Source organism: Giraffa tippelskirchi, chromosome 9 (assembly GCF_054371585.1).
Source record: "Giraffa tippelskirchi isolate mGirTip1 chromosome 9, T2T-mGirTip1v1.2.pri, whole genome shotgun sequence".
Taxonomy (NCBI): Eukaryota; Metazoa; Chordata; class Mammalia; order Artiodactyla; family Giraffidae; genus Giraffa; species Giraffa tippelskirchi.
In genome coordinates, this window is record NC_137283.1 from 106,456,401 (window position 1) to 106,483,343 (window position 26,943).

At 40.2% G+C, this 26,943-nt stretch overlaps 2 protein-coding genes across 11 annotated transcripts in view; one reads left to right on the plus strand and one right to left on the minus strand.

Annotated features, from left to right (window-relative positions):
* The first annotated feature begins 1,069 nt into the window (after window positions 1–1,069).
* The window catches only part of CDK19 (cyclin dependent kinase 19), a 226,365-nt gene continuing 200,491 nt past the window's right edge, over window positions 1,070–26,943 (plus strand). The window contains exons 1-2 of the mRNA XM_081530590.1: window positions 1,070–1,351; window positions 14,285–14,444. Coding sequence (XP_081386716.1) covers window positions 14,364–14,444 — 81 coding nt within the window. The 5' untranslated portion in view covers window positions 1,070–1,351; window positions 14,285–14,363. The remainder of the gene's footprint in view (window positions 1,352–14,284; window positions 14,445–26,943) is intronic.
* Window positions 2,241–24,376, minus strand: AMD1 (adenosylmethionine decarboxylase 1). 10 transcript variants are annotated; one of them, XM_081530601.1, is made up of 10 exons: window positions 23,944–24,376; window positions 14,262–14,478; window positions 9,024–9,110; window positions 7,981–8,107; window positions 6,915–7,017; window positions 5,886–5,928; window positions 5,641–5,785; window positions 5,436–5,528; window positions 5,199–5,354; window positions 2,241–4,448 (listed from the first exon to the last, which is right to left on the minus strand). In XM_081530601.1, the coding sequence occupies exons 4-10, from the start codon at window positions 8,095–8,097 to the stop codon at window positions 4,308–4,310; spliced, it is 798 nt and encodes a 265-aa protein (XP_081386727.1). In that variant the 5' UTR covers window positions 8,098–8,107; window positions 9,024–9,110; window positions 14,262–14,478; window positions 23,944–24,376; the 3' UTR covers window positions 2,241–4,307. The 10 variants fall into 10 exon arrangements, with proteins under 10 accessions (XP_081386727.1, XP_081386729.1, XP_081386728.1 ...); XM_081530603.1 differs by lacking the exon at window positions 14,262–14,478 and adding an exon at window positions 16,963–17,118; XM_081530602.1 differs by lacking the exon at window positions 23,944–24,376 and adding an exon at window positions 23,504–23,708.

Sequence of the window (26,943 nt, forward strand, 5' to 3'; positions counted from 1 at the left end):
TGAAATTTAAGAACTACTCCAGACACTATTAGAAAAATGAAGACAGACTAGGAGAAAATATTTACAAAATACTACACCAAAAAATTGTATCCAAAATATATAGTTCCATATCTCATTAATGAAAAGAGCCAATTTTTAAATGTACAAAACTTATTTCCATTCTAAGAATACAGTAATGGCTGACACACGAGAGCACACTCATTAGAGAAATGTAGATTATTAACACAAGGTCCTATTACACACTCAGAAGCAACAATGCTTGTATGAGGAAATGTTCATAGCAGCTTTATTAATATTTTCTCACAACTGAGAACCAACAAGTGTTCATTTAACAGAATAGCTAAACAAATTGTGGTACATTCATAGTGGAATACTACTCGGCAGTAAGAAATACATGGTTCAACCTCTCAAAACTTTATACTTATGAAAGTATTAAGTGATTCAATTTAGTTTCAGAGCTGGGATGGGGGGAAGGGAACCCTACTATAGTGATAAAATTTGGATAGTAGTTAAACTACCTAGAGTAATGCTTCATTGTTTAGGTAGTGGTATAAGGGAGCTTTCTTTGGTCCTGATGTGGCTGTGGGCCAAGAGTCTACATTCTTAAAAATTGTAGTTAGATTTGTATATATTAACTTGTAAATCTTACCTAATGAGGTCTGTGTAGCAGATAGTTCAGTGTACAGAGAATTGAAGACTCTGAAGCTAGGGTGTGATGGTTCAAGGAGAAATTTTTTTTTTTTCCTACCCCTCCCCCTAAGGAGAAATTTTTTTGAGTATACATCCAATTTAGATGTTTGATTATAAATATCAACCTATCTGAGGGGCTTCTAGCTCAAGTGTGTGTCGGTTGCTCAGTCGTGTCTGACTCTTTGTGACCCCATGGACTGTAGCCCGCCTGGCTCCTCTGTCCATGGGACTCTAATACTGGAGTAGGCTGCCAGGTCCTACTCCAACAGCATATTGGACATCTCTTGACACTGCCAATAGCTTTCTTCCAATCTGAGTTACATCACAAACCTCTATGACTCTGCCTCAATTTCATCCTAGGTTTCTGGTTTGAGCACTCAGGAAAATGCTGGATTACAAGTAGTTTGAAGATGTTTCAGTTTGGGGATAAGAATCGACACTTCTCATGTTGTAAAGGACTAACAAAGTGAATCCTAAGGAGCAAACGGAAGTGGAAAGAAACTAGGGAAGTAAAACAAACTGATGGGGATCAACATGGACATGCCTGCAGTGAACTCCTTTAGTCTCTAAAGGTAGAAATGGGTGGATAGGAATTCAAAGGACTAACACTTCTTCCATTATAACAAAAAGAGAAGGGCAGATGAAAATGTAAAGTTTGAAGGTGGGTAGCTGCGAAGTGGTGTTATCTGGCTAGGACAATAAGTCTTTTCTCTTTCATAGTGTATCACATTTATCATATGCAGATTATGTCCCTGAATCTGATCAGTTAACACCAGGTGTTTGCCAAACTCAGTTACCTGTTCCTGTAAAACAATCTGGCACTGTAGGACTGCACACACCTTTAACATCTTACTTTTCTAAGATCAACCTTTTCTTTTTAGAGCCGTGCTCTGTGGCACTCAGGAATCTTGGTTCATTGACTAGAGAGCTAACCTGTGCCCCCTGCACTGGGAGTGAACAGTCTTAACCAACGGACCGCCAGGGAGGTCCCTGAGATCAACCCTTTTTAACTCAGATTTTGGACAATATTCTGATAAGCTTATTTTAAGAAAGATCTGAATATAATAAAGATTCCAGTTTTTAGCTTATTGTAGATGAGACTGAAGAATTGAAATTTTGCCAAATGATGAGATATGTACTGCATGGCACAATGATCAAAAGCTTTTAACTATGTTATAGTTGAAAGAACTGTGAATTAAACTCTGCTCCCCACCCCACCAGGAAGTACCTATTCCATAATAAATGCTGGAATATTCCATATTCAAACTTTTCTAGTTCCAAACTCTAGCATTCTTATTCTACTTACAGTCTTCCTACTCTGATAACCTGGGATACAGCCCAGATGATTTCCTTTCAGCTTCAGTTATGAAGCTACTATCAACAAAATGTTTCAAATTGTTCTCCCAGAACTTAAAGATCTTATCTTTATAACATCTCCCATAACCTTAAAAAAATCATTAAATATTAATTCCTTCAATTAATTATAAAAACTTTAAAGAGTCTAGTATTTGGTCATGTATACTATTTAAAAAAATACATTGACAGAAAACTTTGTGAATGTCACTAGACAATGAATTAAGCAAACCTTTATTGAAGCTTAAATTGTGGGTACAGAAATACATTTCAAGTGATTTAAGTCCAACACCATGAAGAGAGAAATTATGGCACCAAAATTTTCCCTCCTCTATCATACATACTAGGATTAATTTAGATTACTATTCAATCTATTTTTCATTTTTTCCTAGGCTTTGTTCCATATAAAATTTGTGCAGGTCTTCAACATGAAATAGAAATCTTTTAAATCTATTAGGGAGAGGAAAATCAGACCTCAAGCCAATAAATGTCATCAAATCTACTGGGACACTGTTCAAGAACAAAATCCACTTTGAGCATTGGTCCTCATGATAGCACCAAAACATTAGGTACTGTGCGTAATTACAGAAAATCAGAATGATCCATTGATTGAAAGCTTCTTCAATGAAGCTTTGAATCAACAATGTGCTTAAAATAAAAGTCAAGTGTTCCAACCACTTGATTTCAAACCAAGCATATTTTATGTTCAGAAACACTAAAAAAAAAAATGTGTTTCATTTATAAATACAGAAGGAACAAAAGCATCACTGCCATCAATCCAGAAAGAATCAAAAATTGTTTGAGGACAAGAATAAATACAAAATTGAATCAACTTTGCTGTTTTATCAACTGCTTAAATGTCCATGTTAGCCAATACAGCTAAAAGATGCCAACTCTTTTATGCCTGTATTTTTAGGTCATTTCCCATCAACCATTTTGGAATTTTGTGTGTTACGTTTTGTGGAGAGCTTTCTGCTGCACTGACTATGTCTGAATAACCTTAACAGTTCTCATTCATCACCTGATGCTATTCCATGGTGAAAGGAATACAAACAAGCAAGAGGAACCAAGTCAGAACACTATTACATGTATCATAAAGTCATGGAACTTAAGTCACAAGATGGCAAAGACAATGAATCTGCTTTGAACCAAAGTCCATAGCATATCATTAACAGAAATTAGTGGAAATGGCTACGAAAGTAAAAGGTGAATCATCTGAGCTGACTTGATTTGTTGAAACCAATACCTTTATCTTAAATCTCCTCACTAATAAATTGTGATAAAAATTCTTTTGTACTATCTAGCAAGTTAATAAAGACATGGTACTTACGAGAAGCTCATCTCATTTAATGAGGGACACCAAATGGCACATTTTCCATACAGTTCTGCCAATATTCCCTAGTACCAATCTACACCTTCTTTGCTAAGCAACAATAGTTTATTCCAAAAGAGCTCATGGTAATGAAAAATGTCAAACTCCCTTGACCTTAAAAGAAAATTAAGCCCAGGGTCTACCCCCACCTTCCCCCTCTGGGGTATAGATTAGTATAAAACCCACAGTGTAACAGTGTATTGCTTTATTGAGGGGGTGTGTTTCGGAGGGGGGACACCATGGTAACGGAAGGAAATCAAAGTAATACAAGTACAGGAAGCAGTGTTAAAATATAAATACACAGAATGGATAGTTCCAATTGTTTTCTTAGAGGACTCGACTCGTGGAAGAAAAACTTTAATTGCTATTGCAAAAACATCTGTATGAAGTAGAAACTGGTTTCAATAACATTAGTAGAGAATATGTTCTAGAAAGTGGAGGTAACTGGATGTTAAATCCTGGCAGCAATTAATAGAACAGTCCCAGATGGCTAGGCTGAGGCCAACACCTAATGAGGACGAAAGCCTTGTCTGTGGGGAATTTTGGATGACACCTGGAGAAATATTACACTGCGCGTAAACCAAATTGAATTGTTTTCACAAGTGTTGTAAAGTTTCATATAGTAAAAGGTTTTTTCTACATGCACTTCAATTTCACAGCAAGAGTGGCATAGGATACCTAAACACAGAAGAGAGCATTCATGCAAGATATCTAACTCCTTGATATAATAATGCATACAATTCAAAATGATTACACTATCATTACATCTAGGGCTTTCTGCAACTACAAGGTGGTGGTTATGGAAAGCATGGCCCTTGGTATCAATATCTAAAAAGCAGCCACCACCTTCTATGTGTGTTCTCTTTTTGCGTTTTTTCTTCATGTTTCTTAATCAACTCTGCTGTTGTTGCTGCTTCTTAGCAAAACTGGTAAAAACAAAATTGTAATCATTGAACAAAGCGCTCTGGCAATCAAGACGTTTAAAACCTTCAATCTTCTGGGGCGAGGAAAGCACTGTGCGACATTTAGAACTCTGGGGGAAAAAATGAAATTAACCATTAGCGTTTCCAATCTGCAGTAATGTTTTCAAACAAAGCAGTCACACAGTAAGTATTTAAGACTGCTATTTTAGTCGGACTATGGCACTGGGGGCTTCCCTGGTGGCTCAGAGTGATAAAGAATCTGCCTGCCAGTGCAGGAGATACAGGTTTGATCCAGGAAGATCCCACATGCTGCAGAGCAATTAAGCCCATGTACCACAACTACTGAGCCCTCGGGCCCTAGAGCTCGTGATCCACAACAAGAGAAGCCACCATTAATGGGAAGTCCACGCCCTGCAATGAAGAGTAGCCCCCGCTCTCTACAAGTAGAGAAAAGCCTGTGCAGCAACGAAAACCCAGCACAACCAAAAATAAATAAGTAAAATTAAAAGAATAAAACAACAACAACAAAAAAACCAACCCCATGGAACTGAAATATTTTAGCTGACTTCCTAGGGGTGGATGCAGTGGGACACTTTATGTCTTCTGGCACCACCATCCCCAAGGTCTATCAACAGGGAAAACAGATAGGATAAGAGGAGCCCATGAACTGGGCGAGATATAAAACAAGGACCAACAGTCTAACGACAGGCATAAAGCTTCTCATCTACCAAACACCTCAATTAGTAGTACCTCTGGTTATCTCTGCCTGATTATATGGCATCTCAGAATACATTTTATGACATGCCTCACTATCCTTATTTTCAGTTAGATTTTATTGTCAATGAAAAAAAATGTATTACCTGATTTACAAACAGGGTGGTCACAAATTTTCCTGGCTTGAAGACTTCCACAACTTTCCTGATCAGGTCATCATAGGAGGTCTGACTTAAGTTTGTTTCAAAGCTAACATAAGAAAATTCTGGTTCTGGAGTGATGTGAATAGTCCAATAAGTTCCCTTAAGAGAAATAGCTTTGTGTTAATAATGGAAAGGGCACACTTAAAGGTTTAAATTATTAAGCAAGATATTCTTACTTACATCCGATTTCATCCCATTCATTGAATACCCACATGGATTGAACATTGTGGCATCAATGACAGAACCTGGTATCAGGTCACGAATTCCACTCTCCTGGGAAAAAAGCCAAACACTAAATTAAAAGCAAATCTGGAAAAGAAATAGAGAATGAGCCAAAATATTTAGCTGCCAAGCAGGATACAGAATTATTATTGAAAATGCTTACACGAGTGACATCCTTTGCAGTAACACCATCTTTCATGTAGAACTGGTCCATAACTGCTGGGTCAAGCTCACTCATCAGAATTTCCAGGGTTTGATCTGGCTGATTGATTACCCTACTCTCTGGGAAATCCAAAGTATACAAGTACCTATATAAAAGTACAACATAGTTTCTAAAAATGACAACTTTAAGTTTAAAAAAGAAATCTTATATAAAATAAGACTTCCATCAAATTGGGTCCAACATACCAACAGTCAGAATTCATGCGTCCCATACAATATGCTGCTCCATCTGTTGAGGCAGGAGAACATAAAATAAATTTAATAGATCCATCTGATAGCAAGTAGGCAGGATCCCCCTCCCCCTTTAAGAAAACATTTTATTGGCTGTCATTTAGAGATTCACTTCAGCTAGTAAGCCAGTCTGAATGGTGCTGACAAAACTATGGTTTACTCTCCCCTAAAACTCCATTAGGTAATGGAATTTGGTCACCTATTTATCTACTCGCTCAAGTAAATGGAAGTTATGTAGTATGTCCTCCTTTCCATGGTGTTTCAAAGCCTCATTCAACATAGTGAGTTGATAACAGCTGGTTGATATTTAAACTAAATTATACTCGGCACCCTGATATAGCCTAGTATAGTAGATAAGAACAGGTAGGACAGAAATCTTTCAAAGATTTTCTTTTTAAAAATCACCCTTGTGAATGACTATGCGCCAAGTTACTAAAATCATCTTAGGTTTTTAGCCTCTTCTAGGATATAAGGGTGTTAGATTAGGTAACCTTTATTTCCCTGTCCTTGAAGCTCAAAAAGGAAGGTCCATAAATAAAAGCTTATATAAATGGATAGAAGTAAATCTTGCCAATTTAGTTGAAGTGACACTACGAACTCACTTCAGTTGACCATTCTTAAGCCAGCTCAATTCCTGTACAGCATGCTAGACAGTTTCTTAACATGGACCAGTATCTTAGCATGGATTTATGAAGTCATGGGGCATTTTTCTGGATGAAGGGATCACAGCCTTCATACCCACTAAAACAGACATAAATGACAGCAACTGGCTAGAAGATGAGTTCTCCATCTGGCAGGTGATCAGTTACTTGATTTTTTTCTCCCATCATTTCAACAGTTACACACAATACTCAAAAATTTGTAATCAGCTAAATTGATACATTTATCTTAACTATATAAAGTGCTATGTTTAATACACAGGCATACACACACAACACACACATCTAACGTTAAGAAGCAGGATTCAATTCTACTTAAACTTACTTGGGAAAATTGCATTAAGGAACTCTATTTCTTCCTGGAAATTCCGGTGTGGGTACCCTTGGTGAGAAGGCTTCATGAAATTCTTACGAGAATAAAAGAAGCTCTAAAAAGACAGACAGACAACTTCACATACAGAATTCCTAAACCAATCAACTATTTTCTACATATACATATCAAAACCAAAACTATCTCCACAAATATTTTTTCCCAATGACACTTAACATACACTGTAGTACTTCATGTGTGCATATGCGCAGTCGTTCAGTTGTGTCCAACTCTTTGCGACCCCGTGGACTTTGCTGGCCGACAAAGGAAAATGAAGGCCGCTGTGTCCAAGAGCAAGGTTTTAGACCAATACCCATGAGTTAGTGTTATATAGAGACACAGAGTCCTAACCACTGGACCACCAGGGGATTCCCTAGAGCAAGAGTTTCTGAGCTTTAAAATAGGCATGTAATAAGAATATTGTGGGAGAATATGTATTGTATATATTTAGTTTCAAAAGAGTGATCCAAAAATTAACATATTGCTCAATTTAGATCCTCTTATAAGGATCAACAAAACAGTTTTAGGTCCCAATGACAGCTGTCCTTTGCCCTAGGACAAACTGAGTAAATTATTTACTAACATTAAAAAATTAAGTTAAATATTAAAATTCAACATCTTATCACAACAATTAAAACCCAAGTACAAAGTGTGATAGCATTCAAGAATTAACTGACTATTGCTCTTTAATGCAATCAGTTCTTTATTATGACGTCTACATGATTTTTCTTGCTTTCCCTTCTTTTCTTATTTTCTCCACCATTCATAGTAATAATGTTAAGGAATTAACTACTGAAAGTATCTGGTTTTCTTTTCTTTCATTTTGAGTTTCATCCCAATTCCTTCTCTGGTTCCTCCACATTTTCTGTTGTTCATGAGTAACAGGCATTCTTTCTCTCCATGGTGTGAGTGTCCTTAGTTATTACAATTGAATAAGTATACAAATTTATTTACCAGGCACATCACCAAACTCTAACGTTTATACCCCACCAAAAGGATAAATGTTTTTTTGACTACTTACTTGAATTGAGTCAAACCCACTGTAATCCCTAGCAAGTTTCAACAGGGGAACCAGTGCTTTCAGCAAGAGGGTGGTACCACATGTCTTCAAAATGAAACGTCTCTTGGAGACAAACATGCTACTCTCACTGCAGTTTAAAAAGAAAGTCACAATATTATAACAATGTTTATGTACTACTGAGATGCTTAATCTATTATTATTGGACTATCATTTAAAGTGTAAATTTTTGGCTAATTATTTTAAACATTAAGTTCTCAAGGAAGCAAATAATTCTTCCTCTTCTATTACATGAAAGATCCCACAGAAACATAAACTATGTATAAAGCATATTAGCTCACTACACAAACCCTCTTTTACTAGTCAATTTTCCTCCTCACCTAACCTAACCTCGGACACTTATTCATTCATTCTTTGCCTCGTCTTGAACTGCCTGCTCTTGCGTGTATGTCTGTAACCATCTCACTACTTTTCCCTGGATAATAAGTTCCATGAGGAAAGGAATGTTTGCTTTTACTACTATATCCCTAGGGCCTGGCACCTAACAGGCATTTGATAAACATCTGTATATGTCAAATACAGACTTAGTAAAAGCAGGTACCATGTTCAATACAATAGCCTCAAGGCCCAACATTCTACCTCTGTACCTAAAAAAGAATTGCATGGCTTTCTTCTCTTAAGTAACAGCAATCCGATTTCTATGGTGAAGCTAAGTTTCACTCTGCTTCAAGCTTTGATAGAGAAGCACACACTAAAAATAAAAGAAGTGAGGGCAAAGAAACAATGCGACTCAACCCTCTTTTGCAGACACTTCCTGCACCTCCAGGGTAGTAAGGATGGCAGCCACCTTGAAGAGCTATTAGGTAAGACTTCACAAACCCTACTGCCTAAGGACACCCGAAGTAAGCATTTTATTTTACACCATGTTTTTAAAAAATAAGGTAAAAACAATTATAGAACCAGTATACAGAGGAACAATTTACTCTTCCATATAAAGTATGATTCACACTGAAATAGGTTAACCAGTACTATTTCAGAGGACTCACCTGAGTACATAAGCTTCCTGCTTGTCAGTTTTTGTCACACTTATGATTGAACATTGCACATCCTTCAAAAGTATGTCCCACTCGGATCTATTATTTAACCAAAAAGAGGATGATTAATTTATAACAGTACTTGCCTACTCTCATAAAAATTGCAAAACTCTCACCATGATTTAAAATCATGCTTTGCATTTACGGTGGTGTTGTGCTTGTCTGATTCCATGTGTTCATTCCCTCATAATATTTTTTTATAGGAATGTTGTGAGGATCAAAGAAAATCAATGGGAAAACAAAGCCTAGTTACAACTAATGGGCATATCAGTACTGCTGCTGCTGCTAAGTCACTTCAGTCGTGTCCGACTCTGTGCGACCCCATAGACGGCAGCCCACCAGGCTCCTCTGTCCCTGGGATTCTCCAGGCAAGAATACTGGAGTTGGTTGCCATTTCCTTCTCCAGTGCATGAAAGTGAAAAGTGAAAGTGAAGTCGCTCAGTCATGTCCGACTCTTAGCGACCCCATGGACTGCATGGAGCCTACCAGGCTCCTCCATCCATGGGATTTTCCAGGCAAGAGTACTGGAGTGGGGTGCCACTGCTTTCTCCGATACTAGTACTAATTTAGGCAAAAAATAAGGATGCAAAGTTGTCTCATAGACTCCCAAAGCAGAATGAGATTGGATCCAGGAACTAGAAAGCCATTTTGGACTCCTAAAACTGGCACTGTCTGTATAATCTACATCACTCTAAAGGCTTCTGCTTTTCCTCTCCACTACCACCATAGCTCTAGGTTTTACATGTTAACTGTCCCAGACACATGTATGGAAAACTCAACAGACCCTTGGGACATTATGATTGGTACAAATGTTACTGTGGGGGGCTTACCCCTGTGGATGAAGAAGCATATCTTAGAGATAATGTTTTGCTGGCTGTACATCACAAGTGTCCTAAACAACACCAAAATGCCCTGAAAGTTTCCTTTAATGCTCCATGCCTGCTAATTTGTCTGACTCTTTGCAACCCATGGACTGTAGCCCTCCAGGATCCTCTGTCTACTGAATTCTCCAGGAAACAATACTGGAGTGGATTGCTGTGCCCTCCTCCAGGAGATCTTCCCTCTCTCATGAATACCAACATTTAATTTTGTTTCAAAATAACCTATATTGACACATACACCAAGTAAGATGGATGCATTTTGCTACAGCATGTTAAGAAGCAAACCAAAATCCAGGATATTATACTACGTATTTGCAATTTATTAAGAAAAAGACAAATGAGACCCAAGTAAGACATTTCTCCAAAGAAGACATACAGATGGCCAGCAAACACATGTTCAACATCACTAGTTAAGAAGAAATGCAAATTAAAACTACAATGAGGCATCACCTCACACCCATCAGAATGGCCATCATCTGCTGGAGGGGATGTGAAGAAAAATGAACTAACTCTTCTTGCACTGTTGGTGGGAATATAAATCAATACAGCCACTGTGTAGAACCGTATGGAGGTTCTTTAAAAAACTAAAAATAGAACTACCATATGTACCATGAACTTCCAGATGTTCAAGCTGGACTTAGGAAATGCAGAGGAACAGAGATCAAATTGCCAACATCCACTGGATCATCGAAAAAGCAAGAGGGTTCCAGAAAAACATCTACTTCTGCTTTATTGACTATGCCAAAGCCTTTGACTGTGTGGATCACAACAAACTGGAAAATTTTTAAAGAGATGGGAATACCAGACCACCTGACCTGCCTCCTGAGAATCTGTATGCAGGTCAAGAAGCAACAGTTGGAACTGGACATGGAACAACAGACTGGTTACAAATTGGGAAAGGAGTACGTCAAGGCTGCATTTTGTCATCCTGCTTATTTAACCTATACGCAGAGTACATCATGAGAAATGCCAGGCTGGATGAAGCACAAGCTGAAATCAATATTGCCAGGAGAAATATCAATAACCTCAATATGCAGATGACACCACACTTATGGCAGAAAGCAAAGAACTAAAGAGCCTCTTGGTGAAAGAGGAGAGTGAAAAAGTTGGCTTAACACTCAACATTCAAAAAACTTAAGATCATGGCATCTGGTTTCCCATCACTTCATGGCAAATCAATGGGGAAACAATGGAAACAGTGAAAGACCATTTTTTTTTGGACTCCAAAATCACTGCAGCCATGAAATTAAAAGACGCTTGCTCCTTGAAAGAAAAGTTATGACCAACCTAGACAGCATATTAAAAAGCAGAGACCACTTTGCCGACAAAGATCTGTCTAGTCAAGGCTATGGTTTTTCCAATAGTCATGTATGGATGTGAGAGTTGAACTATAAAGAAAGCTGAGTGCCGAAGAATTGATGCTTTTGAACTGTGGTGTTGGAGAAGACTCTTGAGAGTCCCCTGGACTGCGAGGAGATCCAACCAGTCCATCCTAAAGGAAATCAATTCTGAATATTCATTGGAAGGACTGATGCTGAAGCGGAAGCTCCAATGCTTTGGCCACCTGGCGGAGAACTGACTCATTTGAAAAGACCCTGATGCTGGGAAAGATTGAAGGCGGGAGGAGAAGGGGATGACAGAGGATGCGATGGTTGGATGGCATCACAGACTCAATGGACATGATGAGTTTGAGTAACTCCGGGATTTGGTGATGGTCAGGGAGGCCTGATGTGCTGCAGTCCATGGGGTCCCAAAGAGTCAGACACGACTGAGCAACTGAACTGAACTGATGAACCAGCAGTCTCACTCCTGGACATATATATATCTGGAGAAAAACATGGCTCCAAAGAATATATGCACCCCAGTGTTCACTGCAGCACTGTTTACATGGAAACAACCTAAATGTTCATTGACAGAGGAATGGAAAAAGATGTGGTACAGGTATGCAATGAAATTATTACTCAGCCATGAAAAAGAACTTAATAATGCCATTTGTAGCAACATGCATGGACCTAGAATTGTCATACTGAGTGAAGTAAGTCAGCCAGGGAAGAAATATCTAATGGCATGCCTTATATGTGCAATCTAAAAAGAAAGGGTAGAAATGAACTTATTTACAAAACAGAAACAGATTAGCAGATTTAGAGGAAGAATTTATGGTTACTAGGGAGGAAGAATAGGAAAAAGGGATAGTTAGGGTGTTTGGGATCAGCATGTACACAATGCTATAGTTAAAATGTATAACCAACAAGGTCCTGCTGTATAGCACAGGGAACTCTGCTCAGTGTTATGTGGCAGCCCGGATGGGAGAGAAATTGAATGGATACATGTATATGTATGGCTGACTTCCTCTGCTGTCTACCTGCAACTATCACAACATTATTAATCAACTATACCTCAATATAAAATAAAAAGTTTAAGGAAAAAAAAACTAAATTGCTACATGATCCTTTGTTTTTTAAAATGTCACCTTAATAGTTCAGGATGAGTTATTAAAAATATTCATTTAACAGAATTATTCTGTTAATGTACCAGATATATATTCCACTTGAAATGTTATCTTATTTTAATCTACATAAGTGAAGCTTCCTCATTTCACTGCTGCTATCTTAGCTGTTTATAGAACCCATCCATTATAATGAACTTAAACACAGATTATTTTTTCAAATATTTTTTCCATAACACACTCTTCTTTCTGTGAATCTGACACAAAATGCTAAAACTTCTGACCACGATTTATTCATTTTCAGTGTCCATCTGAAATTTTTTCTCAACGTTGTTCAAACCGGGCCATTCCTACTGATCTATCTTCAAGTTCAGTCACTCTTTTGTCATTTCTACTCTACAAGCCATCCAGTAAACTTTTTATTCCAATAGTTTATTTTTTAGTTCCATCTTCTGTTTCTCTGCTAAGATTTGTGTTATTACTTCTTATAGCATGGTTATGATAACTACTTTTAAATCTTGACCTGCACCACTTGAGGCTGAAGTCTACTAGACTGTCTCCCTTTGAGACAATTTCCTTATTGTATGTAATTTGTGATTGCATCCTGGACCTCACATTATATGATTATTTATCTTCAAACTCTATGGAGCATGCTGATTTTTCAAAAACTGTTAGCAGACAGTTGAAATGGTTAAGTTCAGTCTTCTTGTTCTTATCCAACTTCTATGTGTTACTATCTCCATAATCTCCATAACAACTCCTAGCTCAATAGTGGGGGGCGGAGTGGGGGGTGGTGGTGAAGATGGCCTGCTTCTTGGTCCTCTGGCTAGAAAGCCCAGGCTTTAGTTTCCCTGCTCTGCAGCAGTCTGCTACAGGATTGCCTGAGCTACAGCAGGAAAGAACAGGAAAAAAAAGCACAAAGCAATACAAAAATAAAGGGATTTTCCCTACTCTCTCTAACCCAAAGGGACCCCTTTCCATTCCTTGTTCACATTCCAGAAAAAGACCTCTCTAGGAGCTCAGTTTATGTGCAGTTCTGGGTTTCTGGCAGCTTTTGAGACCACCCCAGGAGATACCAAGAGAGAAAAAAGAAAAAAACTCATGGATATTTCAGTGATGTTTTGAGTTTTGGCTTCCTTCTCCAATTCACCTAACATTTACTTTCCAGAGTCCTCAGCTGCTGCATGCATTCTGTACAGGGTTTCTAGATGCATTTAGTGAAAGTAGAGTGTGCTTATTCCATCTTGAGGGAAACAAGAATCCTCCTGCACTCATTCTATCATTGTTCATAAATTCTGCAACCATACTCTTCCTCACCTAAAAGAAACCCTTAAGTAGTCAGTATTTTTCAAAGTCATGGTATGAAAGGCACTGCTTTTAAACATTCTAAGTCAAACACAGTTGAATAGTCTATCAACTAAGTGATTATAAAAACAATCCAGAGAACTGCTGGCTCAAAAAAAATACAAGGCAGGAAAAATGTGACAGATTTAGAATTGAAGAAGTCAATACAATGCTATACATGAGCATAAAGAGGAAAGAGAAAACAGTTGAAAATTATTAAATTTAAAATTATTAAAATTCAGCAAATTATTAAAATCACATTTTGGTAGAAAAGAAGCCCCTTATTTTTCCCTTAAATAAAGCTTTTTTGGATCCTAGCCCCTCCCAGATCATGATAAATATCCCAAATACTATGCTCTTTACAAATGACAGTACATGGACTGAATGATCTTAGTCACTCTGCCAGAAAAGTAAAACATATATGGCATGCCATATTTTATTTATTTTTAATCAGTTAATTAATTTTTGGTTGTTGCTGCGCGTGGGCTATTCTCTAGTTGCAGTGCATGGGCTTCTCACTGCGGTGGCTTCTCTTGTTGCAGAGCACAGGCTCCAGGTGCACCAGCTTTTAGTAGTTGCAGCACGCAGGCTCTAGAAGACAGGCTTCAGTAGTTGTGGCTCATGGGCTTCGTTGCCGAGGCATGTGGATCAAACCCATGTCCCCTCCACTGGCAGGCAGATTCTTATCCACTGTACCACCAGGTAAGTCCCATATTTTATGATAAAATCTTTTAGTCTGTGGTTTAATAAAAATAGAACAAATTGAAGTGTTTACATGGGAAAAGATACAATTAAGATAAGAAGGGACTTCTGTCATCTGACTGAGTAAGACTAGAAATGGCTAACCGGCTACTTTTTCCCCCCATGTGGACAATTTTTAAAGTCTTTATTACAATGTTGCTTCTGTTTTATGGTTTGGTTTTTTGGCCCCAAGGAGTATGGGATCTTAGCCCCCTGACCAGGGAATCAAACCAGGACTCCCTGCATTGGAAGGCCAAGTCCCAACTACTGGACTACCAGGGAAGTCCCCTATGCTCTTTGTTGGGGGGTGGGGGTGGCAAGCAGGACAGATTGTGGATTGGGAAAAGACAGTCTCTTGGGCAACTGGTGTTGGGAAAACTGGATCTGCACACAGAAGAATGAAACAGAATCCTTACCTTACACTGCTTAACTCAAAATGGATTTAAACACCTAAATTAGGACACAAAACTATAAAACTCTTAGAAAAAAACATGAGGAAAACCTTTATGATATTGGATTTGGCAAAGCTTTCTTGGATGTTACACAAAAAGCACAGGCAACAAAAGCAAAAATAGGCAAATAGAACCGCATCAAACTTAACTTTTGTGTATCAGAGGAACACACTCAACAGAGTGAAAAGACAACCTACAGAACTGGAAAAGTATCTGCAAATCTTACATCTTATAAGAGGTTAGTATCCGGAATAAACGAGGAACTCCAACAAGAAAAACAAATAACCTAATTTAAAAGTAAGCAGAAGGTCTTAAATAGATAATCCCCCCCAAAAGATATACAAATGGCCAATAAGCACATAAAAAGATGCTCAATGCTACTAATCATAAGACAATGTGAATCACAATCATGATACCACCTCGTGCTCATTAGGATGTCATATACTGAAAAGGAAAAATGAAAGAACAAGTGTTGGCAAACGCAGAGAAATTTTAACTCTTGTGCACTACTGGTGAATGGACGGATGAAGCACAAGCTGGAATCAAGATTGCCGGGAGAAATATCAATAACCTCAATATGCAGATGACACCACACTTATGGCAGAAAGCGAAGAACAACTAAAGAGCCTCCTGATGAAAGTGAAAGAGGAGAGTGAAAAAGCTGGCTTAAAACTCAACATTCAGAAAACTAAGACCGTGGCATCTGGTCCCATCACTTCATGGCAAATAGACAGGGAAACAGTGAAAGACTATTTTTTTGGACTCCAAAATCATTGCAGCCATGAAATTAAAAGACGCTTGCTCCTTGAAAGAAAAGTTATGACCAACCTAGACAGCATATTAAAAAGCAGAGACATCACTTTGCCAACAAAGGTCTGTCTAGTCAAAGCTATGGTTTTTCCAGTAGCCATGTATGGATGTGAGAGTTGGACTATAAAGAAAGCTGAGCGCTGAAGAATTGATGCTTTTGAACTGTGGTGTTGGAGAAGACTCTTGAGAGTCCCTTGCCTGCAAGGAGATCCAACCAATCAATCCCAAAGGATCAGTCCTGAATTTCACTGGAAGGACTGATGCTGAAGCGGAAGCTCCAATGCTTTGGCCACCTCATGCTAAGAGTTGACTCATTTGAAAAGACCCTGATGCTGGGAAAGATTGAAGGCGGGAGAAGGGGACGACTGAGGATGAGATGGTTGGATGGCATCACCGACTCTATATGGACATGATGAGTTTGAGTAACTCTGGGATTTGGTGATGGTCAGGGAGGCCTGGTGTGCTGCAGTCCATGGGGTCCCAAAGAGTTGGACATGACTGAACGACTGAATTGAACTACTGGTGAAAATGTAAAATGGTACAGCCATTATGGAAAAATTAAACATTCCTCAAAAAAACATAAAAACCACATGATCCAGCAATTCTACTTCTGGGTGTGAACATATATATATATAAAATAATTCAAGACAGGATCTGGAAGAGATATTTGCACATCCATGTTCATTGTTATTCACAACTGTCAAGAGAAGGAAGCAACCCAAATGTCCTTCAAGGGATTAATGTATAAAGACAATGTGGTCTAGGCAACAAATGGATTATGTGGCCTTAAAGGAAAGTTTATCACATGCTTCAATGTGAATGAACCTAAGAATTTCATGCTAAATGAATCACACCAGTCACAAAAGGATGACTACCACTACAAAAAGATGTAGGTTTCCACTTATATAAGGTACTCATCTCATACATTCATATTAAGTATCCAAAGTAGTCAAATCATAAGGAAAGGTGACTGATAAAGGCTAGAGGAAAAGGGGAGGGGAAATTAACCTTTAATGGGTAGTTTCAGTTTTGCAAAATGAAAAGTTCTACAGATCTCTTGTACAACAATGTGAATATACTTAATACTCAATGTTCACCTAAAATGGTTAAACTTAATGTTAGACTTATTTTTTAATATTTATTTATTTTTGGCTGTGCTGGGTCTTCACTGCTGTGCATAGGCTTTCTTCAGTTGTGGTGAGCAGGGGGCCTCTCACTGTGGTGACTTGTCTTGTTGCGGGGCACAGGCTCTACGGCGCGTGGGCTTCAGTAGTTGTGGCACATGGGTTCAGTTGCCCTGTGGCATGCGGGATCTTCCCAGGCCAGGGATTGAACCGGTGTCCTTTGTGCATTGCAAGGCGAATTCTTAACCACTGGACCAACAGGGAAGCCAATGTTAGACTTTAAAAAGAAGTAAATTATAGAGGGAACAGAATGCTGCTGGTAGATGCAAAAAATCCTCTAGAACCAAGTTTCGCTTTTATCCCTTGGATTCTACCCTCAGATATAGTGGGTCAGAAACTGTGCAGATGGTGCCTGGACACCTGCATTTATTTAAAAGGCCTCCATGTGATTAGGTTCCTCTAACAGATTTCCTCCTTTAAGCAAAAATCACTGGTTTCAGGGTTATCAAGTAATTTACCCCCAAAGCTACCCAACTGAACTATTTGAAGCTTTCCTGAAGTGTGACCTTAGTCAACAGCCTGACTCATCTGTTTCACACACTCTACTTATCACCTTTCAGACCTCAATACCACAGCCAAGGTAGTAGTAGTCATAAGAGCAGTCTGAGTCAAACCCATCCTAAAACATGAGATTACTCTTCAGTGAAGTCTAGGCTGACCAGAATTTAATTCAGATATCCAGAGACATAAGCTTACATCTTCTGTTCAAAGAAATCAACCCAGAATGCACTGTTAATTACAATCAGAGTAACTTAAGTTCTCCACCTCAAACTTTCACCTAAAAATAAAATTAGCATCATTACTGCTACATTGATTTATTACTTTCAATGTGTACCTCTCAAAAAAAGGTGGTTTGAAGATAGCAGTTTAAGTTTTTTGAAACTGCTGTGAGAAATTTATTGAGAAGCTTAATTCAATAGGAAGCCCTTCTACCCCAAAATATTTACCCTAAAAGGTTTTTTGGCAAGGGGTTGTAAATTCCTTCAGTGTAAGTTACTGATATTGCAATATGGTGCAATGATGTAGTCAAGTAAGGCATGAATTCTGGGAAAATTAATGCTGAGGTGTAATTGACTATTTTTGCAACTGCTCCCAGTCCTTTGCTGAAGATTTCATCATATAAAATTTGAGTGAACGAGAGAAAGAATAGCAGAAAATGCCAGTAGTCCTAAATGTCTTGTCCAATATTATCATTACAGATTCTAGTTTTCATATTTTCACACAGCTAAAACACCTCTAGCCTTCCACAATTAATAAACATTTACCCTCTTTATCTCCATTCACTACAATTTCTCATGTGAATTCATTTCCTTACTAACAGTCCAGGTCTGTGATGAATTCTAAAGCAAAAAGGAAAGTCAATTTTAGAGCCCTGAAAGATCAAACTATCTCTCCTCAGCAAAATTTCTTATTTTCTAACAGACTTCCTCCCCATAGCTGCCATTTCTTTTAAACAGGTTTTTGTCTGGTCCAGCATTTTAGTCCAGCACTCTAAGAAATTATAGAAACAGACATAAAGATCTATTTCTATTCAACATCATTTGAAATCTGAAAATTCTAGTAGAGAAAACTACAGGTTAAACCTAATATACCACTCCCTCTTTTTATATTTCAATCTTAATTACTGTGTGAAGTAGTCAGTTTTAGGAAACATCACTTGTCCTATTCATTTGGATATCTGGACTAATGCTTTTCTCCAACATATTGTTACCAAGCCATGCCAGAAAAGATAAAACAAAAGATTCTCAGTATTATGTACTTCATTCAGATTACACTGAAGGTAAATTCTACTAAGTGGCCTACAGGACAGTGGGAAATGTTAACAGAAAGTGGGTTCCAGCTTGGAGTTAAAGCTTGGAAAGATGGGCCAATTTTGCTTCAAGTGCATTCTATTCCTTCATACCGTATTAAAAAAATCAGTTCCAGATGGGCTGCAGATCTAAATATGAAAAGTAAAACAAAGTTTACAGGGAAAAACGAACATCTTCATTACCTCTGGATGAGCAAAGGTTATTTTAAACAGGACAGAAAAACCACAAACTGTTATTGAAAATACTGATAAATGGACATTAAAATTGTGAACTTTTTTCTAAACTGTCATTAATAAAATGAAAAAGGAAACCAGAGGATAGAAAATGTTTGTAATGCACATATTGGAGAGAGAATTCATCTATAATGTATTAAAGAACTCTTGCAAAGAAAAAGAAGTGGACTTGAACAAGCATTTCACAAAAGATAGCCAAATGGTGGATAAAGATATAAAAGGATGTTCAATTCCATTAGTCTGAAGGGAAATACACAGACCACTATACACCCACAAAATAGCTAAAATTAAAAAAACACAAGTGTTAAACGAAGATACTGATCAACAGCACCCTTATGCTGAATATACGCACCCTGTGCTGTGCTTAGTCTCAGTTGTGTCCAACTCTCTGGACCCCGTGGACTGTAGCCTGCAAGGCGCCTGTCCATGGCAATTCTCTAGGCAGGAATACTGGAGTGGGTTGCCATCCCTCTTCCAGGGGATCTTCCCAACCCAGGGGTCAAACCCAGGTCTCCCGCATTGCACGCCGATTCTTTACTGTCTGAGACACCAGGGAAGCCCAAGAATACTGGAACCCGCAGCATATCCCTTCTCCAGGGGAACTTCCTGACCCAGGAGCTTTACCAACCAGAGAAGCACTATATGCACCCTATGACTGCAATTCCATTCCTAGGTGTGTGTGTATCTAACAGGAGAGCATACATATTGTTTACAAAAAGACATTTACACTGGTGTTCATAGCAATATATTTGTATTAGCAAAATGGAAATTACTGATGTAAACAGTAGATTTGATAAATTGTGGTATATGGACACAAAATACTATACTACACTGAGAATGAACTAAAAAAAAAAAACCCAAACATAATGCTGACCAAAGGAGGCATATAATGCATACCAAATGATTCCATGTTATTAAAAAACTAGGGAAAACCATGGTGTGTTGAAACTCAGGATAGTGGTGTTCCCTTAGGGGAGAGCGGAATAGGTTATAATTGGAAGGAGGCACAGGGGGACTTCTGGCTAGTTACATTCCTTAGATATGAAGGCTGGTTACATGATGGGATCAATTTGTGAAAATCTGAGATGTACTTACGACTTTCATAACTTTTATGACTGTACCCCGCCAGGATCCTCTGTCCATGAGGATTTTCTAGGCAAGAATACTGGAGTGGGTTGTCATGCTCTCCTCCAAGGGATCTTCCCATCCCAGGAATCGAACCCTGGTCTCCTGCATTCCAGGTGGATTACCTTCTGAGCTTTGGCAGATTAGCATCACCCCTAAAAGTTCCGTCATGCCTCTCTGTAATCCACCATTCTCCCTTAACTCTCATCCTTTGCCTATCAGATGAGTATGTATTTTCTGGTTTTATAGACATGAAATCTTACAGTATAGAACTTCTCGTGGGGCTTATTATTATTTGTTCTCTAGCACAATCATTGTTGCATGTGTCAATAACAGTTCATCTCTTTTTAACTACCAGTAGTATCCTATAGGGTGAATACAGAGACTTGTTTTCAGTTCTGGAGCTATTGCAAAATAAAGCTTCTAAGAACATATTCATGTAAAAGTCTTTGTATGGACATATTTCCTGTTCATCTGGGCAGACACATGAGTGGACTAGACTGACTAGATCATATGAGAGATGTAGTAACTTATTAGGGCTTCCCAGGTGGCTCCAGTGGTAAAGAACCTGCCTGCCAATGCAGGCGACATGTGGGTTCAACTTCTGGGTTGGGAAGATCCCCTGGCGTAGGAAATGGCAACCCACTCCAATATTCTTGCCTGGAAAATCCCATGGACAAAAGAGCCTGGCAGGCTATAGTCATAGGGTCACAAGAGTCGGACACAACTGAAGCAATTTAGCAGGCGCACTAACTTATTAAGAAACTGCCAAACCATTTTCCCAAGTGGATACACTGTTTTCCATTCCCATCTGCAGTACGTGAAAATCCTGCTTCCTTCACAGCTCTCTTCAGGGTCTGGTATCAAAATTATACAAACCCCCAAAGTAACTGTGATATGTGTTCCCTCTTTATTAACTAATTAGAATGTAATAGTATGACTGTAATGTATGAAGAAGGTTGGAATTATTTCTTCCTTGAGTGTTAGAACATTCCAGTATAACCATCTGGGCCTAGATTTTTCTTTATGGGTGATTAAGTCAATTCATGCAGTGGTTATAGGACTATTAGGATTTCTATTTCTTCTTGCATCGATGTGGGAAGGTACTTTTCTAGGAATTTTCCTGTAATATCCTGCCTTTTAAATGTTTTTAGCGTTGGTAGTGACGCCCTCTTAGGACATCTTAACTCCTTCCATGCCCTTAGGTTTTATGTTTTATAAACAGTATAGTTAATGTGTTTATTTTATTCCAGTCTGTGAATGTCTTTTGACTGACTTTCTTCTATTTGCATTTTACTGGAATTACTAAGGTTGGAGATGTGAGGCAAGTAAAAAGAAGGATTTTCTGGCTTCCTAACATTTATATCGTTAAATAAAAACAAAGCTACTAAAGATTATTCCGTGGAAGAATTAAAGTTTAACTTCATTAAGCAATCTAAAGCTCACCATCTCTTCTACTTGAATAAAAATACATCAAATTGCTAGGGCACGATGTAATTTTAAATTGCCCATTAGACTATAATCTGAAATACTTTTTCCTCCAGCCTGGTTTGCTTAAAAACAAGAAGAGAAAAAGATTCTGTCCTTAAGGTAAAGAATCGAAGATGAAGCTGTTAATGCTTACAGAGTGGTTACTATGTCTCAGACAGTTTTTAAGTACTGTATATGTATTAACCCACTTAACCCTCACAATTACCCCATGAAGAGGTACCATTATTTTCTCCATTTTGGAGAAGCAAAAATATCAAACAGCTAGCTATTAGATGATGTTTGAACTCAAATCTAGACATGCCATGCAGTAACCATTTCATTATGCATTACTCTTCTAGATGACTGATAACCCTTCTATGGGATTTAACGAATTCCAAGTATCTACAAAATTTATGGCACTTAATCACAGATTCAACAAAACCAACATTCTGTCCCTGAAGGTATAACCTTCGCCATCACTTTCAGATCCACGCTGAAGCAGTAAAACAATTTCAGTTGATGAAAGTACAAAAGTCGTTCTCAAACATTTAAAAGAAAGCAAGTTGCCCATTTATAAGACTTTCTCCTTCTCCTTGATTCGGAGAACTAACTCCTAACCAAAAAAGCCTAAGCTTAAACTCTGGCGTTTTTTCCCCAAGAACTCGGGGAGGAAACACTCCCTTCCCTTTATTAAGAACGCGTGCTTACTAATAAAGCTTCAACTCATTTAAAGAGCCGGAGCAGAAAATTTTGTTATTCATTTTATGACTTGTTCTTGCACATTAGTTCTTCCTGACAGTATTTCCTAGATAATCCTATCACAATCATTTTACCAAAGGCATATCACCAACACGAGGGAGCTTTCCCATCTGTGAAATGGAGGAAATACTAAGCTTCCCCATATTTATAAGTAACTGCTTCCTAGAGTAGGGGCCATGTTACGACCTCTTAAGTGTCGCACAAAGCTTGAAAAATGAAACCGGTCACATTTTAGCTAACACGAGGTTTTCCTACGGGAGATTCCTTCAAGAAAGACCGCCTTAAAAGTCCCGGCAGCACGTGTCCGCCTAGATTCCCTTCTCCAGTTGCTTTTTGTCAGGAAAGGCGGCGAGTGTAGCCAACATTCCTGAAACGCCCATTGGCCCACACCCCGGGGCAGGCTCCGGGTCCGACCCAGGAGCTCTTTGGTCGTTGCCTTTCAATGAAGCGGCCGCGCCGGCTCCTCCGCCGCAAGGCACACTAGCCGCATTTGTGTACCGAGGAGCCTAGAATGGCGAGGGGTGCCTAGTGGTCCGAGCGCCCGGGAGGGGAAGCCGGCCCCGACACCATCGGGGTCGCTCACGTCCTCATCTGTGCCGGGATCGAGACCACTAAAAGCCCTCTCCTTTTCTGCGCGATCGCCCAGCTCTCTCGCATGACTGCCCGGGGTGGGAGGCTAGAGCCCTAGATTCCTTTGCAGGATTAGGCATTAAAGGTATTATGTCCGAGCTCCGACCCGCCTCTAGCCTTTAAATGCAGGCTAGTCTCATTCCACTCTGGACTCCGCCGACTCGGTAACAGGTTACACAGCCCAAGGTCAAGAGACTCGAGCGCCAGCCTCGGTGGGCTCTCCAGCCGTCTTCCCGGGCAGCCCCGAAAGAGCTCTGGTGCAGAGCACATTAGGGCGGCGGTGCGGCCCAGCCACTGCGGCACAGCTGCTCCCGCCCAATCCCCGCCGCCCGGGCGCCACAGGCTGCCAGCGCCGACCGCGGGCGGGAGGCCTGTTAGTCAGCCCCTCGGCCCCGGCCCGGGCAGCCCCCCCCCGACACACACCCCTTCCCGCCGCACGCGAGAGAACGAATCGGGCTCCCGATCCGCTCCGCTCCCTCCCTCCCTCCTCTACTCCCGAGGCGGACACGCCCGAATTAGCGCCTGACTAAGCCCGCCGAGCCACACCTGCCGGGAGGGAGCCCGCGCGGCCCCCACCTCCGGACACCCCACCCGGGGTCCCGGGCCGCCAAATCCGGCCGGTGGGGAGTAAGTCGGGAGGTGAGGGCCGCTAAACCACCCGGAACGGCGCTGCCCGCCGCCCCGCACGCCGCGCCGGGGACGTTACCTGAGCACGCGGCTGCGCCGGCCTCCTCCCCTCCCCCCGGGCAGCGCCCGGCCCGGCAACGGTGGCGGGAGAAGCTGGATCGCGCCCCGCGTGGACCTTGGCTGCTCACCCCCAGCGCCGGGGCCCTTTCCACGACTGCCAAAACGACCTCCCGCACGCGGACCTGCCCCCACCTGAAGACTATGGGAACCCAACCCACGGCCCCCAGCCTCAGGCTGGTGCCTCCCAGGCGGCGACAGCCCCCCAGACTCGACTGTGGGCGAGAGCCCCGAGCACCCACCTTGGGATGGTGCGAAGATCCCCAGATCCTTGGTTTGCGTCGGGTTGCTGCCTGGAGAACCAAACCTCCAGCAGTTTCTCGGTCCCTTCGAAAAAATGTGCAGCTTCCATCACCGTGAGACTAGCAAACAACCAACAACCACAGAAAATCAACTAAATTAAATCTCTTCTCCCGCCGCCGCCGCTGCGGATTGTTCCAGCTGTGTTACTAAAGTTCAGGTTCCTTTTTTTTTTTGCTATAATTTTATATTAACTTTTTTTAAAAAAAGGATTAATAAAATTTTCCCGGCTTTGTGTGTGTGGGTGAGCGAAAGTTGAACGTGAGTCTGTTGGAAATAGAGGCAGATACAGCTCAGTCTCTTGTAGTCCGCTGTTTCCCCGTTAGAGAGAGTAGAGCGAGCGCTAGCTAATGTCGCCGGCCATACTGTGGGAGCGAGAGCACTGCGTGAGCACCGAATTTATATACCCCGGCTAAACCCAAAAGAACAGGAAGTGACGCAACGTCCCGCCCTTGCAGCTGATTGCTCCAGCATCCTGTCAATCACCAGCCGCCCAGTTGCGGCTGGCTGGCCGCCCGCCCGCTAGCAGCGCGGGGAGCAGCTAGACGCGTTGCGGTTCAGGGTTCGGGCTAGCAGCTGGGCGGGAGACGGCGGTCTGTTGTCCGACTGCGGACTAAGAGCCTGGGGTCGAATGCGGAGTGGGTTGGGAAGCGGGGACGGAGTGAGGGAAGGCTGTGTATCCCTGCGTAAAGCAACTGGTTATAGCAGGGAACAAGGGTGGGTCCTCTAGAGAGTTGGCGGGGTTCGGCGGGGGCTGTGGCCACTGCTGGGATGGCGTGGTCGTTTTGATCCCGTGCACTTCGCCGCGATTGCTGAGATACTCGGCCATTCTCTTAAGTGTGCTTCCCCAAGGCGAACGAAGCCAGACATTAAAACTCAACGTTAGTCCGTGACGCACATGTTGCCAAAGGGTCGGATTAGAAGGCGCTTTAATTCTGATCACGCTTTAGCTGATGGGCGGATGAACGCAGTTCTCGGCTGATTTACACAATAGCCAGAAGCGTTGTCTCCCTATTCAAAAAGGGAAAAGCAACGTGGCGCCCAGCCTTGAAGGGCTCCGGCTCTACCTACCTCCCACCATGTGGCTCGCCAAGCCTCGGAGTTGGCCGAGCTCAGTAGCTGCCGTGAAGCACTGGCAACAACGTGCTCAATTAGGTCAACTGGTGGGAATTTATTCTGCAAAACTGTTTCTAGAACCTGCTTTATTAAACAGAATCTGAAATTGTTTGGGGCGTAAATGGGTAGGGGAAAGAGGGGATTATATGAAATCATCTCTGTAAAACTCTTGAATATTGTGAAGCACTATAGAATTTAAAGAATGGTCACCAAAAAAATGGTAAAAATTAAATATCTGAAATTGTTTGCGTGGAAATTAACAAGGATTCAGAGTGATGATTAGTCGTGATTTAGAGTCATGAATCTAATTTCAGTGGTCAAGTAAAATGTAAAGGTCATCAAGTAGTAGTCAAACAGCTTAACTCCAGGTGGCAAAATTGAGGTCACAAAGTTGTGACTTTTACTTAGAAATATGGGAGGAAAAAACCCAACCTGACATAAAAATCAGCACTGTCATGAGACAAAAGACTTTTCCTTATTATCCTTAGAGAAAGACTTACTCAACTACAAGTGAAATAAGACAATGTTGTAAGAAGCATGAAAAACTTAATGAAGAAGATGTAGTTTGAGTGTGTACTCTAGATTCCCTGCTGGGTAGTTAGTACTTGTCTTACAAGAACATGAATTTGTTCACATTTCTATGTCAAATCTGTTGAAAGAAGCTGTGTTGTGCAGAAGGTACATACAGCTACTCTTGCCATGTTTTTAAAAGCATCCAACTCAGACTGGGGATTGGGACAAAAGATAATGACTTGCCCATTTTATTATAATAATAATTCAAAGAATGTGGTTATACTTGGAATAAAGATAAAAGAGGTATTTATGTGTTTTACAAGCTATTCAATTATTTGATGGTTGCTTATTGAAATGAAGACTTCGTCCACTAAACCACCTCAAACACTAATTGTGGTATAAACATAATTTGGCTTGTAATTGCTTATAATTAGTTGCTTTTCCATTACTATTATGCTTTTTCCCAATGTAATTTTAAGTGAATATAAAAGTGCCAAGAATCTTGGCAAGGTAAGGCCTTGTTAATTTGATACAGAATAATTTAAATGCTGTCTACCAACTGAACTGATCTTTTGTAAAATATATTATCTTTCTTAAGCATCATTACTATCATGAAGCTCAAAGTCTCTTGTACTAATTACCAAGTTAGTCAGTTAATCTATTTCACTGAACTTAATATGTCCAAAACACATCTGTCATTCCTTTATCATCAGCTTTGTTTCTATCATTGAAGATCTTTCCCACTTTACCAGTTTAAAAACAAAAAATTCTTAACATTTTTTGCTTTGCACATGAAGGATTACCTAAAGAACTTAAAGTGAGTCCCATCCCCCAGACCTTAAGGCACCTCAAATTGTGCTCCTTACCCCTTATTCTCTTTAGTAATCCTTCCTATTGAGATCTTACCCAAATTTTTAAAAAAATCCTTAACTTGACCCCACTTCTGCCTTCAGCTGACACCCAATTTTGCTGCCTCCCTTCACAGCAAAACTCCCTAAAAGACATGTCTATACTTTCCGTCTCTACCCTCATCTCTTCTTCAAACCCTTGAAATGGATATTTCTCAAAGCCCACATCTTGTCAAAGCCAGTGGTTCAAATAATGGTGTCGGTCCTCATTTAACTCGTTCAATAGCTTGTGATACAACTAACTATACCTTCCTTCTTGAAACAATTCTCTAGACTTTTGTGACACCTCTCTTCTTTGGTTTTCCTTTGACACATGTATATCCTATCCAACACTCCAATGCCCTTGGCTTCCCCTCTGCTATCTTCTCCATGTGCACTTTCTTCCTAAGTGACCTGCTTCATCCA

Excerpts from the sequence above, each read along its gene's own strand:
- AMD1 (XM_081530597.1), bottom strand. The coding sequence starts at position 24,053 with ATGGAAGCTGCACATTTTTTCGAAGGGACCGAGAAACTGCTGGAGGTT. Across the intron at positions 7,018-7,980 it reads GTGGGTTTGACTCAATTCAA|AGCTTCTTTTATTCTCGTAA; the intron begins GTAAGTAGTCAA and ends CTGTCTTTTTAG. Across the intron at positions 5,929-6,914 it reads CCTTAATGCAATTTTCCCAA|ATGGAGCAGCATATTGTATG; the intron begins GTAAGTTTAAGT and ends CTGCCTCAACAG.